The sequence below is a fragment of the Entamoeba dispar genome, genomic scaffold, assembly GCF_000209125.1.
Source record: "Entamoeba dispar SAW760 scf_1105229463773 genomic scaffold, whole genome shotgun sequence".
Classification (NCBI taxonomy): Eukaryota; Evosea; order Mastigamoebida; family Endamoebidae; genus Entamoeba; species Entamoeba dispar.
In genome coordinates this window covers 22,803-42,410 of record NW_001855860.1, presented here as the reverse complement: position 1 = coordinate 42,410, position 19,608 = coordinate 22,803, and the positions used below count along the sequence as shown (strand labels likewise).

At 23.6% G+C, this 19,608-nt stretch overlaps 12 protein-coding genes across 12 annotated transcripts, besides 40 other annotated features; 6 read left to right on the top strand and 6 right to left on the bottom strand.

The window, feature by feature from the left end:
* Positions 1-19: 19 nt before the first annotated feature.
* EDI_020750 (chaperone protein DNAJ, putative) lies at positions 20-583 on the top strand (the record flags this gene model as incomplete). The annotated part of the gene is made up of 1 exon (XM_001741512.1): positions 20-583. One exon carries the CDS (start codon positions 20-22, stop codon positions 581-583), a length of 564 nt encoding a protein of 187 aa, XP_001741564.1.
* Positions 584-1,451: 868 nt separating this feature from the next.
* Positions 1,452-1,851: a repeat region.
* Positions 1,828-1,973: a repeat region.
* Positions 1,974-2,081: 108 nt separating this feature from the next.
* EDI_020740 (COMM domain-containing protein, putative) lies at positions 2,082-2,618 on the top strand (the record flags this gene model as incomplete). The annotated part of the gene is made up of 1 exon (XM_001741511.1): positions 2,082-2,618. One exon carries the CDS (start codon positions 2,082-2,084, stop codon positions 2,616-2,618), a length of 537 nt encoding a protein of 178 aa, XP_001741563.1.
* Positions 2,619-2,741: 123 nt separating this feature from the next.
* On the top strand, positions 2,742-3,500 carry EDI_020730 (proteasome subunit beta type-5 precursor, putative; the record flags this gene model as incomplete). Its single annotated transcript, XM_001741510.1, has 1 exon — positions 2,742-3,500. One exon carries the CDS (start codon positions 2,742-2,744, stop codon positions 3,498-3,500), a length of 759 nt encoding a protein of 252 aa, XP_001741562.1.
* Positions 3,496-3,591: a sequence feature (AT_rich).
* Positions 3,592-3,612: 21 nt separating this feature from the next.
* Positions 3,613-5,409, bottom strand: EDI_020720 (uncharacterized protein; the record flags this gene model as incomplete). Its single annotated transcript, XM_001741509.1, has 1 exon — positions 3,613-5,409. The coding sequence occupies one exon, from the start codon at positions 5,407-5,409 to the stop codon at positions 3,613-3,615; it is 1,797 nt and encodes a 598-aa protein (XP_001741561.1).
* Positions 3,895-3,923: a sequence feature (AT_rich).
* Positions 4,363-4,408: a sequence feature (AT_rich).
* Positions 5,055-5,075: a sequence feature (AT_rich).
* Positions 5,409-5,505: a microsatellite.
* Positions 5,421-5,490: a microsatellite.
* A 30-nt stretch (positions 5,506-5,535) lies between the features above and the next one.
* Positions 5,536-5,556: a sequence feature (AT_rich).
* Positions 5,557-5,735: 179 nt separating this feature from the next.
* Positions 5,736-6,189: a repeat region.
* Positions 6,190-6,305: a sequence feature (AT_rich).
* A 40-nt stretch (positions 6,306-6,345) lies between these two features.
* On the top strand, positions 6,346-7,524 carry EDI_020710 (uncharacterized protein; the record flags this gene model as incomplete). Its single annotated transcript, XM_001741508.1, has 1 exon — positions 6,346-7,524. The coding sequence occupies one exon, from the start codon at positions 6,346-6,348 to the stop codon at positions 7,522-7,524; it is 1,179 nt and encodes a 392-aa protein (XP_001741560.1).
* Positions 7,525-7,712: 188 nt separating this feature from the next.
* EDI_020700 (uncharacterized protein) lies at positions 7,713-8,576 on the top strand (the record flags this gene model as incomplete). The annotated part of the gene is made up of 1 exon (XM_001741507.1): positions 7,713-8,576. The coding sequence occupies one exon, from the start codon at positions 7,713-7,715 to the stop codon at positions 8,574-8,576; it is 864 nt and encodes a 287-aa protein (XP_001741559.1).
* Positions 8,577-8,605: 29 nt separating this feature from the next.
* Positions 8,606-8,632: a sequence feature (AT_rich).
* EDI_020690 (uncharacterized protein) lies at positions 8,622-9,095 on the bottom strand (the record flags this gene model as incomplete). The annotated part of the gene is made up of 1 exon (XM_001741506.1): positions 8,622-9,095. One exon carries the CDS (start codon positions 9,093-9,095, stop codon positions 8,622-8,624), a length of 474 nt encoding a protein of 157 aa, XP_001741558.1.
* Positions 9,096-9,175: 80 nt separating this feature from the next.
* Positions 9,176-10,168, bottom strand: EDI_020680 (uncharacterized protein; the record flags this gene model as incomplete). The annotated part of the gene is made up of 1 exon (XM_001741505.1): positions 9,176-10,168. The coding sequence occupies one exon, from the start codon at positions 10,166-10,168 to the stop codon at positions 9,176-9,178; it is 993 nt and encodes a 330-aa protein (XP_001741557.1).
* Positions 9,615-9,652: a sequence feature (AT_rich).
* Positions 9,814-9,842: a sequence feature (AT_rich).
* Positions 10,153-10,227: a microsatellite.
* Positions 10,222-11,040, bottom strand: EDI_020670 (protein bem46, putative; the record flags this gene model as incomplete). Its single annotated transcript, XM_001741504.1, has 1 exon — positions 10,222-11,040. The coding sequence occupies one exon, from the start codon at positions 11,038-11,040 to the stop codon at positions 10,222-10,224; it is 819 nt and encodes a 272-aa protein (XP_001741556.1).
* Positions 10,924-10,946: a sequence feature (AT_rich).
* Positions 11,002-11,111: a sequence feature (AT_rich).
* Positions 11,112-11,470: 359 nt separating this feature from the next.
* Positions 11,471-11,578: a sequence feature (AT_rich).
* Positions 11,579-11,779: 201 nt separating this feature from the next.
* Positions 11,780-11,800: a sequence feature (AT_rich).
* Positions 11,801-11,973: 173 nt separating this feature from the next.
* Positions 11,974-12,017: a microsatellite.
* A 3-nt stretch (positions 12,018-12,020) lies between these two features.
* Positions 12,021-12,116: a microsatellite.
* Position 12,117: 1 nt separating this feature from the next.
* Positions 12,118-12,939, bottom strand: EDI_020660 (uncharacterized protein; the record flags this gene model as incomplete). The annotated part of the gene is made up of 1 exon (XM_001741503.1): positions 12,118-12,939. One exon carries the CDS (start codon positions 12,937-12,939, stop codon positions 12,118-12,120), a length of 822 nt encoding a protein of 273 aa, XP_001741555.1.
* Positions 12,249-12,298: a sequence feature (AT_rich).
* Positions 12,940-12,954: 15 nt separating the features above from the next.
* Positions 12,955-12,989: a sequence feature (AT_rich).
* A 157-nt stretch (positions 12,990-13,146) lies between these two features.
* Positions 13,147-13,213: a sequence feature (AT_rich).
* Positions 13,214-13,231: 18 nt separating this feature from the next.
* Positions 13,232-13,269: a microsatellite.
* A 37-nt stretch (positions 13,270-13,306) lies between these two features.
* Positions 13,307-13,380: a sequence feature (AT_rich).
* Positions 13,381-13,448: 68 nt separating this feature from the next.
* Positions 13,449-13,683: a sequence feature (AT_rich).
* EDI_020650 (uncharacterized protein) lies at positions 13,677-16,253 on the bottom strand (the record flags this gene model as incomplete). Its single annotated transcript, XM_001741502.1, has 1 exon — positions 13,677-16,253. One exon carries the CDS (start codon positions 16,251-16,253, stop codon positions 13,677-13,679), a length of 2,577 nt encoding a protein of 858 aa, XP_001741554.1.
* Positions 14,436-14,457: a sequence feature (AT_rich).
* Positions 14,580-14,621: a microsatellite.
* Positions 14,822-14,856: a sequence feature (AT_rich).
* Positions 16,253-16,384: a microsatellite.
* A 193-nt stretch (positions 16,385-16,577) lies between these two features.
* Positions 16,578-16,610: a sequence feature (AT_rich).
* A 303-nt stretch (positions 16,611-16,913) lies between these two features.
* Positions 16,914-16,938: a sequence feature (AT_rich).
* A 135-nt stretch (positions 16,939-17,073) lies between these two features.
* Positions 17,074-17,106: a sequence feature (AT_rich).
* Positions 17,107-17,232: 126 nt separating this feature from the next.
* Positions 17,233-17,308: a sequence feature (AT_rich).
* Positions 17,295-17,821, top strand: EDI_020640 (uncharacterized protein; the record flags this gene model as incomplete). The annotated part of the gene is made up of 2 exons (XM_001741501.1): positions 17,295-17,385; positions 17,517-17,821. 2 exons carry the CDS (start codon positions 17,295-17,297, stop codon positions 17,819-17,821), a joined length of 396 nt encoding a protein of 131 aa, XP_001741553.1.
* Positions 17,822-17,860: 39 nt separating this feature from the next.
* Positions 17,861-17,917: a sequence feature (AT_rich).
* Positions 17,918-18,354: 437 nt separating this feature from the next.
* Positions 18,355-18,385: a sequence feature (AT_rich).
* A 166-nt stretch (positions 18,386-18,551) lies between these two features.
* Positions 18,552-18,599: a sequence feature (AT_rich).
* Positions 18,600-18,703: 104 nt separating this feature from the next.
* Positions 18,704-18,910: a repeat region.
* Positions 18,911-18,966: 56 nt separating this feature from the next.
* Positions 18,967-19,608: a repeat region.

Below are 19,608 nucleotides of genomic sequence, written 5' to 3'. Positions count from 1 at the left end.
CATCACATGCCATTCATAAATGTCAAAATGTGGTGGAAAGGGTGTGGTTAAAGAAAATTTAAGACTTGGACTATTTACTTATGAACATTTAACTAGCTGTCCTATTTGTGGAGGGAGTGGGGAAGAAATCACAGAAAAATGTAAGAAGTGTAATGGAAGTGGAAAAGTATCTGAAACCAAAGAATTTAATATTACCATTCCTAAAGGTAGTAAAACTGGAGATATTATCAAGATAAAAAATATGGGTGAAATGGGTAGTACTCTTCTTTTATTATTAACTGTTAATGATGAAGAGAAGAACTTTAAACGTCAAGGTGATGATTTATTAACCAATCTAACAATTACTATGAAAGATGCATTATTAGGATTTAAAAAACAAATCCCCCATTTAGATGGTCATCAAATATTTATTGAACAAAATGGGGTTACAAGTGATGGTCAAGTTATTCGAATCAAAGGTGAAGGATTGAAAAAGAACTTTTTATTTAATGGTGATTGTTTAATTTCTATCCATGTTGATATGAATTCAATATCTCATGACCAAGCATTAAAAATAGCTAAAATATTAAATCAAACTAATTAATTCATTGTCTACCTATTCCTCTTTCATCCCTTTGTAATGTTAGTTAATGGTTTAATTAATTAATTTTTGGTTTAGAATTGTTAACCCTTTTTTAATAAAGTTTGTAAATTGCAAATATTGTACATATATTAAATAAACAGAATAACTTATTCTTAATACAAAAATTAACTTTGACATACTTGCTTGTTTCTTTTTAATTTTAAAAAGAAACGTTGTAATTTAAGTGGATATTGTCCAGTATCTGGTTATAAAAAATAGTTAATGTTCCAAATGAAATTCCAGTAATGTAAAAATAATCTCATTGAAGTGTTGTTCTTTCTTTTCCTGATAGAAGAGAACCTCTTACGTAACATAAAAGATTACGTCTAATAACTTATAGGTTAGGTATAAGTTTTATTTATAATTTTTTCTTGTACGTAATGTTTTACACTCCAAAAAGCAAGTACTTTTATTGACCGGTGTGAGTTTCTTCTAACATTTGAAGATTTTGTTATTTGAGATAGAGTATCAAGATAAATCTATATTTCAACATTGTTTGAGATTTTATAAAATGATTTTAAAGTCTTATGAAAGGAAAATTTAAAAATGGAAAATTTTATTTTCTTGTATTCTTAAAAACTAAGTTGAGATTTACAAATCAAGAAAACAGTTTTCACAGCCTAGTTGAGGTCTAAAGGTTAACAAATAATATGATGTCAAGAGGATAGCACCATTTAAATAAGAATGGTCCATACATACATTGGTACATAGATATAATGAGAGAGAAATCAAATAACATTCAAAAATTTTTTATCTATGTTAGTCCTATTATTGCCCTACCATTCAGTGTCTCAACTAGTAGGTCAATCGTTCTTGGTTTGTAGAAAAAAAAGGAATCAATTATGAATTACTTATGATTATGTTTTCGTTATGTTGAGAAGTGAGAGAATCAGTTTCTTCAACGTGCCTTATTTCCTTTGAAATAAAGTTTTTTCAATCATGCCCGAATTAATGGTTCTTCATTTAATTTGTTGCCTAATTTTTATTTTGAATCAAATGAGTATTAAGGCCCTTCGTTCTTTATAATGTTATTGTAAGAAGAATATACCCACAACACTATGACTATGGTCACTATAGATACCCCTTAAAGAATCTATTTTTTTAATAACATACCATGTATTCAGCTCAAAACTATCTTTGATAAATATATTGCGTCTTGCTAAATAATAACATTATATTAAAATAAATAACGTTCTATCATAATAAATAATAGTCATAACAAATAATAACTAATTAGTTTTGGGTGGTGCGTTATCTCACCAAATGCACGTCATAACCAGAAGATAACTGGGGTTCTAAGTTTGGACATATTAGGGTTCTATTTGGTTTTTAACATGCCACCTTCGAATCTCTCCTCTTGGTTTGTAGATATAATAATTAAAAAGAAATGGAAGGTAGTTTAAAGAAAGATATTAAAAAAAAGGAAGGTGAACTATTTTATTTATTCTAAGTTTATTCAATGGAAATACCAGAAGGTGTTTGTAAAGAATTAAATCAAGAACTTTCTGTTCTTTCTGAAGAACAATTAAAAACGCAATGCGAAAATATTGTCCAAGAGATTTGTAATGGAGATGAAATGGGTGTCAGAAGTGACAAGTTGTATGACTGTGTTTGCCTTGTCTTTTTGGAAGGAGCAAAAAATGATATTGGAAAGGAGCAATATATAGAAGTATTAGAAGCAAATGAAATTGGGAACAAACAGAAAAGAAGTGTTTTAGCAGAGGTATATGATTTGCATAAAGAGATGGTTAGGAATATCTTAAAAGAAACAACAACAACATTGACAAAGATTATAGGAGTGAGCTGGAAATTAGATTTTTTTGTTCGTCCTGAGCACAAAGAAATTAGTCCTGTTTTTCTTGTCACACTTAAAACAAAAGTAAAAGATAATGAAGGGAAAGTTGATTTTGTTTGCACACATGAAGAAATGGAAGATTTAATTACAAAGTTAAAAGATGCACAACAACAAATTGAACGATCAGCAAGTCATGTTTAACAAGAATGTAATTTTTATGTTATTGAGTTTATTTTGTGTTATTTAAGAAAAAATAAAAATGATAAAAACTTCAAGAGAAAAAAAAAGAAAAAGAACTTAAAACAAAATAACCATTAAATAAGTATGGAAAGCCTTATTAAAGATTTAAATAAACAAAAAGAAACTAAAAAGGAAAGATTGGTTATACCTTGTAAAGAGTTAAGTCTACCTAAAGCACTTAGTGAACATAAACATGGAACAACTACTCTTTCAATGATTATTAAAGAAGGAATTATTGTGGCTGTTGATTCAAGAGCCACTCGTGGTGCTTTTATTTCATCTGGTAGTGTACAAAAATATATTCCTATTACTAGTCATATAATTGGTACAATGGCAGGAGGTGCAGCAGATTGTGCATATTGGGAACGAGAATTAACAAGACAATGCCGATTATTTGAGTTAAGAAATAAACCACCAATTAGTGTTGCAGCAGCATCAAAGATGTTAGCAAATATATTATATCAATATCGTAATTATAATTTAAGTGTTGGATCAATGATTTGTGGATATGATAAAACAGGACCACATATTTTTTATGTAGAAGATGGAGGAGTTAGAATCCCAGGACATTTGTTTTCTGTTGGAAGTGGATCACCATATGCTGTATCTCTTATTGATTCAGAATATGATTATAATATGCCAAAAGAAAAAGCTATTGAATTAGCACGTCGAGCAATTTTTCATGCTACACATCGTGATGTTGCATCAGGAGGAAATGTAAATGTAATCTTTATAGATAAAGATGGATGGAGATTAATATCAAGAAATGATTGTTATGATTTATATTATGATCATTACAATATAGAAGAATATCAAAAACATGGACAAATGGAAGAAGATTAATTTAAAAAATAATTTAATATATAAAAGAATTGTTTATTTAATATTGAAAAAAAAAATATAAACATAAAAAAAAAAAAATATAATTTTTAATGATGTGAAAAAAAAAAACATTTTACATTTTTGGAGAAGATAATAATAATGAAGTTTGAGATCTTGATAACATTGGTGTTGTTGGAACAAAATAAATATCTGGATGATCTAATTGATGTAATTGATAATCAAATAATATATTATCAAAATTATTTGAAGAACCTATTATTAAAGACCAATTTACTTTATGTTGAAAAGCATATCTTCTAGCTTCTTCTTGCATTCCAAAATAATTTAAACAATAACAAATTGTTTGATGTTTTTCTAGTCTTTTTAACATATCAAGTCCTAATTGAAACATACCATTATATTTATTTTTTAAAAAAATAATTTGAGTTGCAATAATTTCATTATCTGGAAAGACTCCAAATGTAATAAGATTAAGAAGAATAGAATATTGTTTAATTTTATCTAATGCTTCTATTAATCTTAATAAAACTGCAATTTCTGGATATTCATTTGAAGCAAACCATACTTGAATATATTCTAACATTAAATCAATAGAATATTGAATTATTTCATATTCTCCATCAATAGGAAGATTTAATAAAATTTGATATTTAAGTTTATCTAAATCAATAGCACATTGTTCTTTCTTTTTATTCATTCTAAGGATAGTTACTAAAACCTTTGACATAAAAGAAAGATCATAACGTAAATCAATCATTTGACTTAATACATCAATTGCTATTGATCCTGCTCCATTTCTTCTTAGAAGATTTCTAATTGATTTAATTGTTTGTTTATTATGATTTATACTCATTTTTTGTTCAATAATTTTATAATATAAACAATATTCTAAATTAAATTTTTTAATACATCCATTATTTTGATCAATAATAAAACGTTGATTATAAATATTATTTTCAATAGAATCTTTTATTTCAAATGAACATTTAACATTTTGTAAAATACAATATTCTTTATTATGAAAATCATATAATGACATTTGTTTTCCATTTGTTAATAATATTAAATTATCTATAACAAAAACTGTATAATTTATTGATGCTTGTACTTCTACATCAATATGATCTAATCCTCTTTTATTAATTCTTTTAGTATTATCAATAATAAGAAAAGATGCAATTTGGCTAAATGGAAAATAAATAAAACAAACAATAGCACCATAAATTTCAATAATTTGAAATATAGGTACTGTTGTACTTTTTACTTTAGATATATTAGGATTTTCTATTACAATACTACGAAATGGACGAATATAATCACTGAGAGAAAGAATTGTTAATGTAAATTTACCTCCAATAGAAAGATATGTATTAAAAACTAAATATTTAAAAATACCTGAAAATGTTGGTTTTGAAAATCTTTCACAAGAAATTGTTGATCCATTGAAATCTAACATTTGAACTGATCCATGATACAAACAAATAATATGTTTTCCAACAATTGCTAATTGTTTTAATTTATCTAATAAATGAACTTTACTAATTTGTTGTGAAGTATTAATAAATAATATTTTTTCATCATAACAATATGCTACAATATTTTGTTTTGATGTTTGAAACCTAACAAAATGATGAATAACCATTTCATTGTTTTCATGTTTAGGTATTGAATTATTAAAAATTCGTTCAAATAATGATTTGTTTTCTTTATTATCTTTAACTTGAGTTTGAGGAATTTTTATTTGTTCAAATGGTTGAGTATCTGAATTATTTATTTGGTATATTTGATTCTTTGATTTTGATGGAATAATGAAATAACAAATACCATTAGAATCTTTATTAATGATTTGTATTGGTTTTGAATCTTCAGTGATATGAAAATTAGTGATATAAATTGGACTTTCCTCCATATTGTTATCCCTTTTAATTCTTTTTTCTTTTCTTTTTTAATAATTTTCTTTCTCTTTTTTCTATTTTTTTATTATTCTTTTACTATTATCATTTCTTCTGAAATTTCATAAAATCTCAGAATTATCTTTTATATATTTATATTAAATCTACATTTTGTAATACATAACTTAATTTCTTTTAAATACATCTTTCTATACTCTCGTCTCACTCTTTTTTTTATTACAGAATTATCATTGTATATTAACACTAACTAACACAAATAAATTTCTCTTCTTTTTTAATATTATAGATACAATAAATGCTTTGTATTGAACATTTTTCCATTAAGAACAAATAGAAAATTATTATTAGACTATGAAGAATAAGAAACGATATATTAATAATGTTGATACATTTAAAGACAGAAAGATAAAATTATATTGTATTTACAAATTAATCAAATACAATGAATTTTAATAGAAATTGATCTAAAATAGACAAATAAATTGTAGAAATAATCAAAAACATATTAACAGTAAATAGTTTAATATACAATTAATAAGTAAGAATATTACAAATATTAAAATAAAAAGAGATTTAGATAAGATATTAAAAAAGAATCATTATTAAAAAAATAAAAGATTTAATGTTTTAAATATTTAAAATGATAATATATTAGAATATAAATAATATTATTATAATATATAATAGAACCAAATAATAGAATAGAAGCAAAATATATAAAATTGATAAAACAATCAATTCTCAATAATCATAAAATCAAATTGTGAATATTTCTTTTTAATTAATAAATTTTTTTTTTTAAGTTTATAATATAATAAAATAATATTTAATTAAATAGTTTTCTTATAATATATTTTATCATATTGTATAATTTTTTGTCTTTTAATAAAAAGATCACTAGAATTACTTTTTAACTAAAGATGAATCCTCAAATGGACATTGTCACAATCTTCAACAACGTTATATCAGAAATTGATAACGATTCTTCTCGTATCCAATTCTTAACTTTTACTGCAATTCAGAGTATTGCACGAGCACAAGAAATTGTGGATATTATCAACACCTCACTACTTCGATTTGTTCATAGTCCAGAACAACAAGTATATGTTTTGTATGTTATTGACTCAATTGTAAAGAATGATTCAACTAGAACTTATCTTCAGTTAATTTGTCCAGGACTAGACGAGAAGGTAGTTGATGTTTATCATGGGTGTCATCAACAATTGAGACAATACATTATTGATTTAATCAACACATGGAATGGATCATTTCCAAATGAAATTATTCAATCAATCATCAGACAAATCAACCCACCTGAACCAATTGTTCAACCACCACTACAACAATACTACCAACAAATCCCACAACAACAATTACCACAACCACCAGCTCAATACCAACAATACTTAAGTCAACAACCAATGAAAAGAGAACCAGAGGGATTCAATCAAGCAGCCATGCCACCTCAAAAAAGGATGGTTAATCTTTATGAAAATCCTGAATTACCTTCTATTGGCATTGATGAAGAAATAGCAACAAACCCATATATTCAAAGCGTTGTTGAACAACCTCCAGAACCTCCAATTGAACCAACACCGAATGTAAATGAAGTCGACACTATTGATTTAATGAAAGGTTCTAGTCATCAAGAGCCAAAAGAAGTACAACCAGAACCAACTTTAGAACCTATTCAACAAACAATTATAGTTACAAGAAAATATAACTTGGACCCTCAGTGTGATATTTGTGGAGTTCATTGTCATAATATCGATCAACACAAACAATGGCATCAACGGTGTGACGCCCTAAAAGATGGTATTAGTAGAGATTGGTATGTGTCATCCAACACCTGGATTACTGAACCTATTTCAGAACATGCAACCATTCAAGCATTTGCTGCAGATAAAGAAGAAGAAGCAAAAGCACCACAAAAAGTTGAAGAGATTCCTGAACAATCACAAGTTGTTTTATATCCAATTGACGAACACTCAATGAATTGTGATATTTGTAAGGAGAAATTTGAAATATCAGATGATGGATTACATTTCAAGAATGTTATTGCAGGTAAAAACGGTAAATTAGTACACAAAGAATGTGCAGAACATGTTTAAACATCCTCTAAAAGGAAGTAGAAAAATGTTAATGACAACTAACTTATTTTTTTAGTCTATCTGGTTATTTTTAATACTAAATGAATTGATTATATCTTGTTTTCCAAAAAGAAATAACGTTTTTTATAACGAAAGAGAGAATTAACCACAAGAAAACAACTTCAAAAAATAAAGTTTCAATTTGAAAGATGTCAGAAGATCAGTCAAATGAATTTGAGGGATTAATTAATCAACTTGAAAGTTCTATTGATGTGTTAGAAACTCATGAAAAAATGAATTATGAAATTCCAAAATTATATTATAAGATGGTGTTTGAGGATGAGTTATCAGAAGAAGAAAAAGGGTTAGCATTAAAAGGATTGGTCTTATATTTGAATTACAAAAGAGAGTTTTATGAGACATTTATTAAAACTCATTTAGAAGATATTTATTGCAAATTGCCACTCTATTTTGAAAGACCATTTACTGATTGGACTTTAAGTTTACTCCAAAAATCATTCAAAGATAAAAAACCAAATGGAGATATTATTAATAAAATATGCAATACTATATCTATGGTATTAGATGAAGATCAACACCCAACAAAGACATTAAACAATGGATTTTTATTGATTCATAAAACTTTAGTAATATATCCTGAATATATTCCTATTATTATACAAAGTGAATCTTTTTCAAGTGGAAGATTAACTCAAGGATTAATATTAGAATTAATATTTACAGAATATAAAGAATCAATGTATTCTATTTGTCTTGACATTTTGAATATTCTCTATTCTCAAAAAGAAGCAGATAAATATTTATATATTAATGATCTTAATGTAATGCTTTCTGATGTATTTCCATCATTATGTAGACAAAATAATTATACAATTGATTTAGTGATGCATAAAATGTGTTTAACGCTTATTATTCTTCTTAGAATTGCTATTAATCATTCAACATATGAAGAAGTTCCTGCATTTAGAGAATGTTTAGAACAATTAGTAACATTACAAAATGATACTGAATTAGTTAATGAATTATTAGATTTATCAACATTAAATCAATAATAAAAATCAATCAATTTTCTTTGCAAATGATATTATTATTAATTTTTATTTTAATTGTGCAATACGTACAATTTTTTCTTTGTTATAATGATCTCTAAAAATACTTGATTTATGAATTTCTTCATCTTCTGAATCATTATTAATTTGGTTATTGTTTTTAAAAGAAATCTCTTTTTCAAGTTGTTCAAGTTTTCTTGATACATCAACCATTTTCTTTTCTAAATTTTCTATCTTTGTATTTTCCTCTAAAGTGATTTCTTCTGGGGTTTTTTTGAGAATGCTTTTTTCTTCATATTCTTTAATTTTCATTTGGTCATTAAAGTGTTGTTGCCATTTCATAATTTCTTCTTTTCCTTCTTCAAAACAACCACATTCTTTCATTTCACTCAAAATAACTAATAACTCCCAGAATAAAGTCTCTTCCATTTCTTCTGCAGGTAAAACTAGGTCTGATGATTTATCTTCAATTTTTGGTTTTTTCCCTATCCACTGAACAATACCATCCCATACTCTTTTCATGTTTCAAATAATGTTTTTTTTAGTTTTATCTTCAAAATTTAAAACTGTCTTTCAGAGAAGATGAATATTAAGATGTTAATTTAATAAATATTGTGTTCATTTTTGATTTTAAATTCATAAACTTTTCCAATGAAATATGAAGAAAGAATAAATAGTAATAAGTTAAATCCAAAAGAGAATAGTGGAAGTATGAGATAATCACCAAGTGTAAAAACAGTCAAACAAAATTGAAAAGGTAAAATTTCAAGCCAACAATGATTAGATTCAAGTTGATCCATTCTTAAATGAAATGAAATTGAGAGATAAGGAATTCTAAGGGTAAAAGGGATTGCAAATAAAGAAAATTTAAGAAGAATAAAAGAACATTTAAATAAATTCCAATTTTTTGAAGAGAATGACATTTCAATTTCAATAGAACTATCAAATGAAGTTAAGACATTAGAATGAGATAATGGAATAGTTTGAATTGATATAGAAAGAATTTTAAAGAAAGGAATGAATCTAAAAGGTATTTTTGAGTTAAAATAATTTAATTGATGATTTAAATAATATATTTTGAGACAAATAATATAACAAAGAAAATCAGCAATTTTTAATGATGGAGTAAATAAAGGAAAAGGAATTTTTATTAATTTCTGAGAGAATGTATACCATATTTCTAATTCATGAGAATAACGAAAACGAAGAAAGATACGATCAGAATGGAATTGTGAAATTCTATTATTATTTTGAATTAATAATAAATTTCTTTGATCCCATTTAATAGGACCAAAAGTTTGATATAATTCAATATGTTCTTTTAATGGAATTATAACTATATCATTTGGACTTAAAATATCATAAGTTAATGGTGTAAATATCATTACATCATTATCTATATACATCTCAATAATTCCTTCAATTACAGTAGTAGAAACAATTAATTTAACTTCAGTATTAAAAAGAACTTTTCCAAGTTTATCTCTTAATTCTTTTTTACCAATTCCAAATTGATAATAATGTTTTTTTGTTTTTGACCAAATTAAAATAGAGATTAAAATGAAACAGATTAATAATATTATTGATAAAGTCATTTACTAATTAATTTATTCAAAAATCCATCTATATATTTATTTTTCTTTTCATATTATTTTGAAAGTCCTCTTTGTTTTTGTTCATTTAAAAATTCTTTAATTACTCGATAATAATTATCATAATAAGGAAGTTGCATATGTTTTGCTCCTGGAAATGAAACTAATTTTGTTTGAATACCTAAATCTCTTGCTTTCTTTTCCATTTTTCTGGTCATCCAAGTTGGAACAATTTCATCTTCTTCTGATAATAAAAATAAAATTGAGGTGTTCTTATTAATGGTTTCAATCTTCTGTTCATTTAGCCATGGATCACGAATCATAACTTCATTATTTTGTAAACTTGGAAGAAATTCAATAAGACTGGTAAATCCATTTTCAAGAATAAGTTTTTTTATAGGAAGTATTTGAGTAATACTTAAAGCAACACCAACTCCAATAGATCTTCCAATAATAATAATATTTTGAATAGGAATTCCTTCTTTATTTAAATAAGAAAGAGAAGCTAATGCATCTTCAATAAATCCTTGTTCAGATGGTTTTCCTGTTGAATTTCCATATCCACGATATGATAATATTCCAACACTTATATTAAATTTAGAGTAAAAAGATTTAAGGAGAAATAGTCTATCAAGAAAACAACCTGCATTACTTTGGAATAATAATAATAGTTGAGAAGAATTAAGATGAATTCCATAATATAAATGAATAAATTCATGATCTTTTGTTTCTATTTTCAAGTCAATAAGATCAAAAGGTAATTTATAATTATATTTTATTTGGTTCATTGATGGGATATTAGGATTAGAAGGATAATACAAAGCATAAGAATTAAGAATTATAAATGATAAAATAAAAAGAATATATTTTAACATAATAATAAGAATATATTATATTATTTAAGAGTTATAAAAAATTATTAACAAAAATTATTTAGAATTAAAAACTGAATTAATTGTTTTTAGAGTACAGAATCACTACTCGAAAATTCATTTCTTTTGTTTCTTTTCTTCTTCAGAATCATAATTTGGATCATTTTTATCAAGTGCAGCTGGACATGTTTCAGTATCATCTACTTTTCCCCATGAATGAGCTCCAGCTCCTCCTTTCTTATCAGTAGTGGTTCTATAACCAAATTTATCAGTAGCATGTTTATCATGTTCGTATGGCATTTTCTATTTTCAATGATTTCTTTCCTTCCAGTTCTGTCCTTAAATAGTTCTATCTCTTAGTTTTTCAAGCTTCTTCTTTATTCCAGATTACGGTCAAGAACTCTAAATTGAAGAATTGACGAGGTTCCACGTCATTTAATCTTATATTATTTATAAGATTGTTTTTTTTTTAAATATTCAGAAAAAGAATAAAAAATGTTATTTAAATAACACAATATTAAAAGTAAAATTAAGAAAAAAAGAACAAGAAAAATAATGATGATAGTGAAGTTAGCTTGATAAAAGGAAAAAGATTTTTGTTTTGTAGAGTAATTAATAGAAATATGAATGAAAGAAATAGGATGTTTTAATGAAACGAATGAAAATGTTTTGAGTTTTTAGATTCAGAAGACAAAGTATTAAGAAAATAGTTTCGTTTAATTAAGAGGTAAATGACTTATTCATTTATAATAATTATAAAATAGACAAATTGTTATAATAAGATTCAATTTGTTAGAGTAAGAATAAAAGTAAAAGAAGAAATAAGATATTGATTCTTATTAATTAGTCACAAGATATATTAACTCAAAAATGAATAGTTTTAGTAAAAAAAAAAGTTGAGTTCATTTGAAATAAAAGAAGAAAAGTAAGATTGTTAAGAAAAAAAAAAAAAGAAAGAAAAAGATAGGAAAAGGAAAGAAGTTAATAAAATAAAGAGGAGAATAAAGAAAAAATAAAATATAAGAAACGTAAAGTTAATTATAAGGAAATAAATAAGATAATAATAATTATAATAAAGTTTTATATTTGACAAGTGAAAGTAAATTTATGAATATCATCAGAAATAATTGATGAATCACTACAAAAACTTTTTACTTCTAAACAAGAACCGTCATATTCTAATAATTCACTTTTTACTGGAGTAAAAGCACTTAATTTATTAAAAGTTTTCATTACATATTTTTTAAATAATTGTAATATAGTAAAATCATTTGGTTGTACATAAATAATTCTTTCAGAAATACAAGTTTTTCTATTTGAACCAGCCATTTTTTGAACAATATAATGATTTACAGCTAAACCAAAATCTCTAATATTTTCTTTATCAAGAAGATAAGAAAAACCATTAATAATTGTTGAAAATGATTTTACTTTTTGCATTTCAATAGTAAATTCAGCTTTTCTTGTTTTTTTCATTTGACATTGAATAGATGCTTTTTCTGCAACTTCTAATAATTTACTAAAAGCAATAGCATCCATAGATCTTTTAATTAAACGAGAAGCCCATTTTTTATCAGAATCACAACGTTGTTTAGCTATATCTAATTCAGATTGAACATTATTATGAATATCTATTTTTTCATTATTAAGAATAATATAACGAACATTAAGTAAAGGAGATGTTTTTGTTGATTTTTTATAAACTTTTTCAATTTCTAATTTCATTCCAAGTAATGAAAATACTCCTAAAAGAGCACTTTGTTGACATGCTTCAAAAGTTTTACTTGATCTTTTTAAACAATCCCATTCTTTTTTATCATTAAGATTAAAAATATCTTTCTTAGGTTTAGAATTAATTTTTCCAACAATAAGTTTCATTTGAGTATATTCTAATGGGTTCATGATAATATTAATCAGTTAAATATATTATTCTTAGTTTATTAATTTTATTTCTTAATCTTCCACTTTGTTAAGTTTTTTTTTTTGTTTCATTCAATTTTTACTTTTCTAAAGAGAGTATATGATTTTTTCTAATGATTATTATTGAAAAAAAGAAATGTATTGTATTATATTCTAATTCAATTTTAACTCTATTAACTTCAGATGATGATATAAAGTTATAATATTATTTTAAAATATTTTTTTAATAATAAATAATTATATTAAAATAATATATCATTTTCTTCTATATTCTGAGAAAAAAAAAAAAAAAAAGAAAGAAAGAAAGGAAGACTATCAAATTCTTAATTTTGTTAATTTGATTGGAAACTTTTTTATTTTTAAAATATTTGAAATCTTTTATAAGACTATTCTTTACTATTTTTTTTTTATTATTAAATATATCTTCTAAAGAAGTTATTAGTTATTCTAGTATCAATCATATTACCAAATACATAAATAAGTATATGTTGTATATATAAATAATAATAATAATCATAATTTTATATATTTATTTTATATTTTCATTTACAAAAAGAAAAAAATTAATGTTATTTTCTATTAACAAAAATTCAAAAATCTTTTCTATTCTAAAAATATAACCAATAATTAAAGAATAATTTTAATTTATATTGAAACCTTTACTTCAAAATTTATAATATAATTAGATTTTATTAACAAAAATAATAATTGTATAATATTTAAAAAGAAAGGTATTTATGACGTAAATTTATACAAAGATTTTTATTTCCAGATTTATAATAGATTAAAGAAAGATTATAAGCTATTTCTCTATCAAGTAATGATTCATTTTGATTATTTGGAAGAACTGATAATGCATATTCATAATAATATAAAGCAAGATAAGAAATATCAAGTTGATGATACATTCTACCTATATTAAAATAACATTCTTTTTTTGAATGACCTAATATAAGATATCTTTTCATAAATGTTAAAGTATTTGCAAATGCAATTGATTTATCCATTGTATTTCTATTAGGTACATCTCCTAAATAAGCCATAGCAATAGATAAATTAAGAACAGCAGATTCTTTTTCTTCTTCATAAACACTTAAATATTGTTGTAATGCTTTATTATATTGACATGTTGTTAAAAATAAATTTCCTAAAATAACTGTAATTATTTTTTCATTTGGATATTTTTGATGCATTCTAGTAAAATATTTAAGTAATGTAGGATTTGTTTGTCTTTTAGATAATACAATAACTTTATTAAAATAATACCAAATATCTTTTCTTTTTGGTAATAATAATCCTAATGATTTTAATTGAAAAATTGCTCCATCATAATATTGATTTGCAATAGCAATATTAATATATGACATTCTTAAATATATTTCTATTTCTTCATCACTTCTATATAATCCAATTAATATTTCTAATGTATTTTTACATTCTTCCATTAATCCAAGATGAGCAGAACAATTAATATGATGAATAATATATTTTTTTATTTTTCTAATTCCAATTACTTCTTCAAGTAATACAAAAACTCCTGCAATTTCAATAACTGTTTTATTATCTCTATCTACATTTCTTGTTTTTCTTTCTATTTGATTTATTTCAGTAAATTCATTTATTTCTTCTTCTTTTTTTTTATTTTCTTCTTCTCCTTGTTTTTCCCAAACTAATCCATCTTTTGGCATTGGAGGTGTAATTGTAATAATTGATCCTTGATTATTTTCTATTCCTTTTCTTCTTTTTCTTCTTGTTTGAAATAATCTATTTTCATCTTTTTCAATATCTATAATTCTTTTTGTTATTTCTTTATCTTCTTCAGGTAATTCAATTCCAAGAAGATTTAAAACTGCTCCTTTCCTCCATTTTTTATTTTTTGTAAATCTAAATAATTTAATTCTTGATCGAATAAGATCTAATTCTTCTTTTTGTAATAATTTCCCAAATAACCATAAAAATGATTCATAACATTCTTCATATCTTTCTAATCCATAATTTGCTTTCATTTTAAGTCTAAGAATTTCAACAACATTTTCTTGTTCTTCTAAATCTTCAAATATACTATCATCTATTCCTTGTTCTAAACTTAAAAAATAATTCTCACTTATTTTTAATACTTTTTGATATTCTTTTTTCTTATAATATTGTCTCATAAGAAGAATAGTAATATCTCCTCTAAATGTTATTTCTGGATATGCTTTTTCTGCTAATTTAATTCCAATTTCTTTTTTTCCTAAATTAAATGAACATATTGCACAATTCCCTAAATTCATTGCATTATCTTGTCCATTAACTTTTCTAATTACTTCAAATAATTCTAATGCTCTTTCATACTCTTTTACTTTCATTAATTCATTTGCAATATATATTGTTAAATCTACATTTTCTATTGTTGTAGAATGTATCATCATTTCAATACATTTTTGACTTTCTTCTTTTTGTCCTAATCTAATATTACAAATACAACAATTAACTTTCATATCTATTGGAATATTTTCTTCATTAATCCCTGCAAATTTAAAATATTCTTTAATAAATTCTTGAAATGTTTCTAATTTATTTATTCCTAATAATAATTCCATACATACATTAGCTAATCCTAAATCAATACTTTTATTTTCTTTCATTCGTTGTTTTATTGCTCCAAGTACAACTGAACTAGCATCTTTCATTCTTTTTTCACTAATTAATGCACTAACAATTTGTTTTGCTGTATTTGGTGATCCATCTAATGAAATAAGATATTGAAATGTCATTAATACTCCCCTTGAATCTTCCATCTTTTTTCCAATTTCTATTCTTTCACATAATAATTCTACATTCTTCGAATCATGTAATACTGCTTGACTTAAACAATAATAATATTGTTCCATATCTCCATCTTCTTTAAACATATCTGCAAGTCGTTTCCATAATTCTGCATCTGTACGTGTTATATGTGCTGCAATCATAAAATATTCTCGTGCAGTTTTAGTATCTCCTAAATCTGTATAAATCATCCCTAATGTATGATAACTATCTGGTATTTGTGGTGCAATTTTAATTGCTTCAAGTGCATATTCTGTTGCTTGTGAATATTCTTTCTTTACATAACACATTGAAGCTTCTCCAATAAGTTTTTTCACTGCATCAGGAAGTTTTCTAGTTTTAGGTTTAGAATTATCAATACTATCATCTTCTTCATCAATACTCGTTGAACGATCACTTAATATATCTCTAAAGTCATCACTATCACTTTGATTTAATGATTGATCTTCTTCCATCCTCCATATTGTTTCTCTATACTCTTTATCCATTTATCTTTTCTTAGTTTTTTGTTTTTTTCTAAAATTTTTATTTTTTTGTTATTCTTCTTTTTTTTTTTCATCTTTAAAATTATGTTGTATTTTTTTCTCTTTTTAATTCTATTAATTTATTTAATTTTCATGTCACTCCTGAACACTCTTTTATTTTAACAACCTATTCATATCTTTAGAAATGTCATTACCTCTTATTTCTTCTTTGTATACACTGTATTTGTTAAAGTCAATCCTAAGAGTAGAATAAAATAACTCAATTCCTATATTGTGATGAAAACAAGTTAGCATTGCCAGTAAGAACTCTTTCAAATGATTAGTTTGTTTATTATTCTTAAAAATTATTTAAATAAATAACTTGAAATAAACAATAACATAAATCATTCTTAAAAACAAAATATTCATTTACTAAAAAACATTAATAAAAGACTTTAATAGAAGAATTTGGATCTTTGCTCATTTAATCAATGAGCGTTAAAACAACATAATTCAGTTGAATAACTTCTTAAAAAACTTATACTTCTAGGACTAAAAATAGGATTGAACATAACAAAAAGTTATTTCTTTTTTTTTCTGTAAAGGAATAAAGAAGTTATATATCTTTTAATAATTAGAATGATAAAATAAACTATTTTATGGCTATTAGGATATTGTTAACTCTTTTTATATTTTTATTAAAAATTAAGAGGGTAAATATAAGACGTTTTTTGAATCTTTTTTGTTTGTATTTATCTTATATGTTTCGTTGTTTTGTTAAATCATGTAACTTAACTTCTGTATTTCTGGTACATTAAAATATTTTTCATAAATCTTACATTCGATATTATATTTAATTGTTATTATTTTTTTTAAAGAGTGTTCTAAATATTTATGGGGTATTCTTATGTATAAAAATAAATTATTCACTTTCATTAAATTCCTCTTTGAAATGCTGGAAATTTTTGAGTTTTGACGATTAAAAATTGTATTTCAAATAAGGAAAATTTATTATATAAAAATATTATTATTATAGTTTTTTTTGAAAAGTAAAATTAAATTTTTATGTATATATTTATCTTTGTATCTTACGAAGTTCCTTTACAAATGGAAACTTTCCTATTGCAAACTGTTTTTATTATTAACACTTTGATTGGTAGATTTAAAATATTTATTCATTATCCCTAATTCATAATAGGAGTAAATCCTTAATAAATGCAAGAATTTAGAGTAATAAATAATTGAAAATTGAATGAAGTAATAAACTTTTTTAAGAGTTAAATTTAGGTTTTTGGATACTATTTAAAAGGTGTTGTAGGTTATCTAAACATAAATCAGTAATGGAAAGTGATGGTGTTATTGCTTTAGTCTTATTCATTCTTGGATTTGGTTTCCCACTTTTGTGGTGTATTTGCTTCTGTGTTTATTCTTCTAGTGATGATGATATGGCTCGGGTGTTTGCAAAAGTTGGTTTAGTATTGTTTATTGTTACAACAATATTATCTGTTTTAAGTGTTGTACTTGCTGTAATAATAATTATTATTGTTTATGTTGTTATAATTGTTGGTGCAGTAAATGATGATGATTATTAATAATCCACTTTTTATTATGATATTTTGTTATGTTGTTTGTATATTATTTTTAATAATTTAAACTAATTAAGTTAACATCAATTTATTAATAATTTAGTAGGTGAAATCATTTGTTATCTTATGAAATAAACATCCATTTATTGATTATCTTTATTTTAGTGTTAATGACACTTTTTTTAAATAGTTGATGTTTCTTTATAAAAGAAGGTAACTAGTATTTTTATATTTGTTAACAATGCTTAACATTAATGCATTCAATAACAATAACTAAAGGCATTATTATTCGTTTGTACATTTTACACAACAAGAGTAAAATAAATAGTATTATTTAGAAATGAATTATTCCTATTATAAAATGGATTCCTTAATAAATTGATAATGGTATTTATTTATCAATACAACAAGTATCTATTCAACAAATTATTAAGTTAACTAAACTTGATAAATTAATTCAGTTGGTATTTAATTATCTAATTATATAAGAATAGTATTGCACTTTATAAATGGGTTCCACAACTAACTATCTCTTATTGATAAAATTATTAATATTACAATTATTTTTTTGTATGATTTCTTCCAATTTTCATTATAACCACAATACCATAACTTTACACTAAGAAAGTATTACAATACTTATTGCAATAACACTTTTTGATATATATTTAATCTTTTTTTATTGTTCGTTTATTTTCCTTTTGTTTTATGATAATATGTTAATTACTGTCATTTCAATTATTTTTAATAGTCATTTTATACATTATTAATAAATTAAATAAATCATTGTTGTTTGTTTTATATCTTCCATTTTTATTAGTTATTGTTTTGTTTAAAAAAAGAAAATGATTTATTAATGAAAAAATATCAAAAATGTTATTATGTCATATAAAAGAATAAGAAGCTTATACTAATCAAGAAAAATAAATGATAGAAAAATGAGATTAAGTATTATCTGTATGAATAAAGATAAAATAATCATTACCTCAAAAACTATCACAGGAATAGCTATTACTGTAATTTTTATAAACCAATATATATAACATGAGCTATTTGATTCGTTATTTCAAACAACCTCATAATATAAATATTTTAAAAAATAATTTTATCAATACTATTTATCAAATTGATTGACGTGTCAAAAATAAACTAAAGAAAAGAAATGATGAAATAATAAAAAGAATCAAAATGAATAATTAAAAGAATGAAGAAAGTATTTTGTAAGAAAATTAATTTTAATGAATGAATGTAATACTATTAAATGAAATAAAACATGACATAAACAAAGTATTTGAATTTGTAACAAATAAATTAAATGAAAGATATTTAAATGGAAATAAAAGAAACGTAGTGAATATAAGAAATGTAAATTGTATATTTAATAATAAGAAATTATCAGTAACTACATGGAGGTCATTAAATATAAAAAGAAATATATTCATCAAAGTAATAAAGATGCAAGAAGGAGTAAAAACAAAAGGAAGTATTAAATCTAAAATACTTCATATTGATATATTAATTTATTGTAAACATTGTCATAACACAATTCCATCTATTAATAATATATTGTTATGATATCATGTAATGAAGAAGAATCAAATATTAAAACACGATTACATATGTAATCAATTATATAAACATACATATTTTAATGAATTTGATGAAATAGATTTTAATGCCCCTCATAAGTGTATTAATAATAATGAAATAGTTATAACTTACAATAATGATTTATTGGTTAATGACCATTCGTTTAATGCTAGAAGACCAGATATATATTATCAAATCATCAA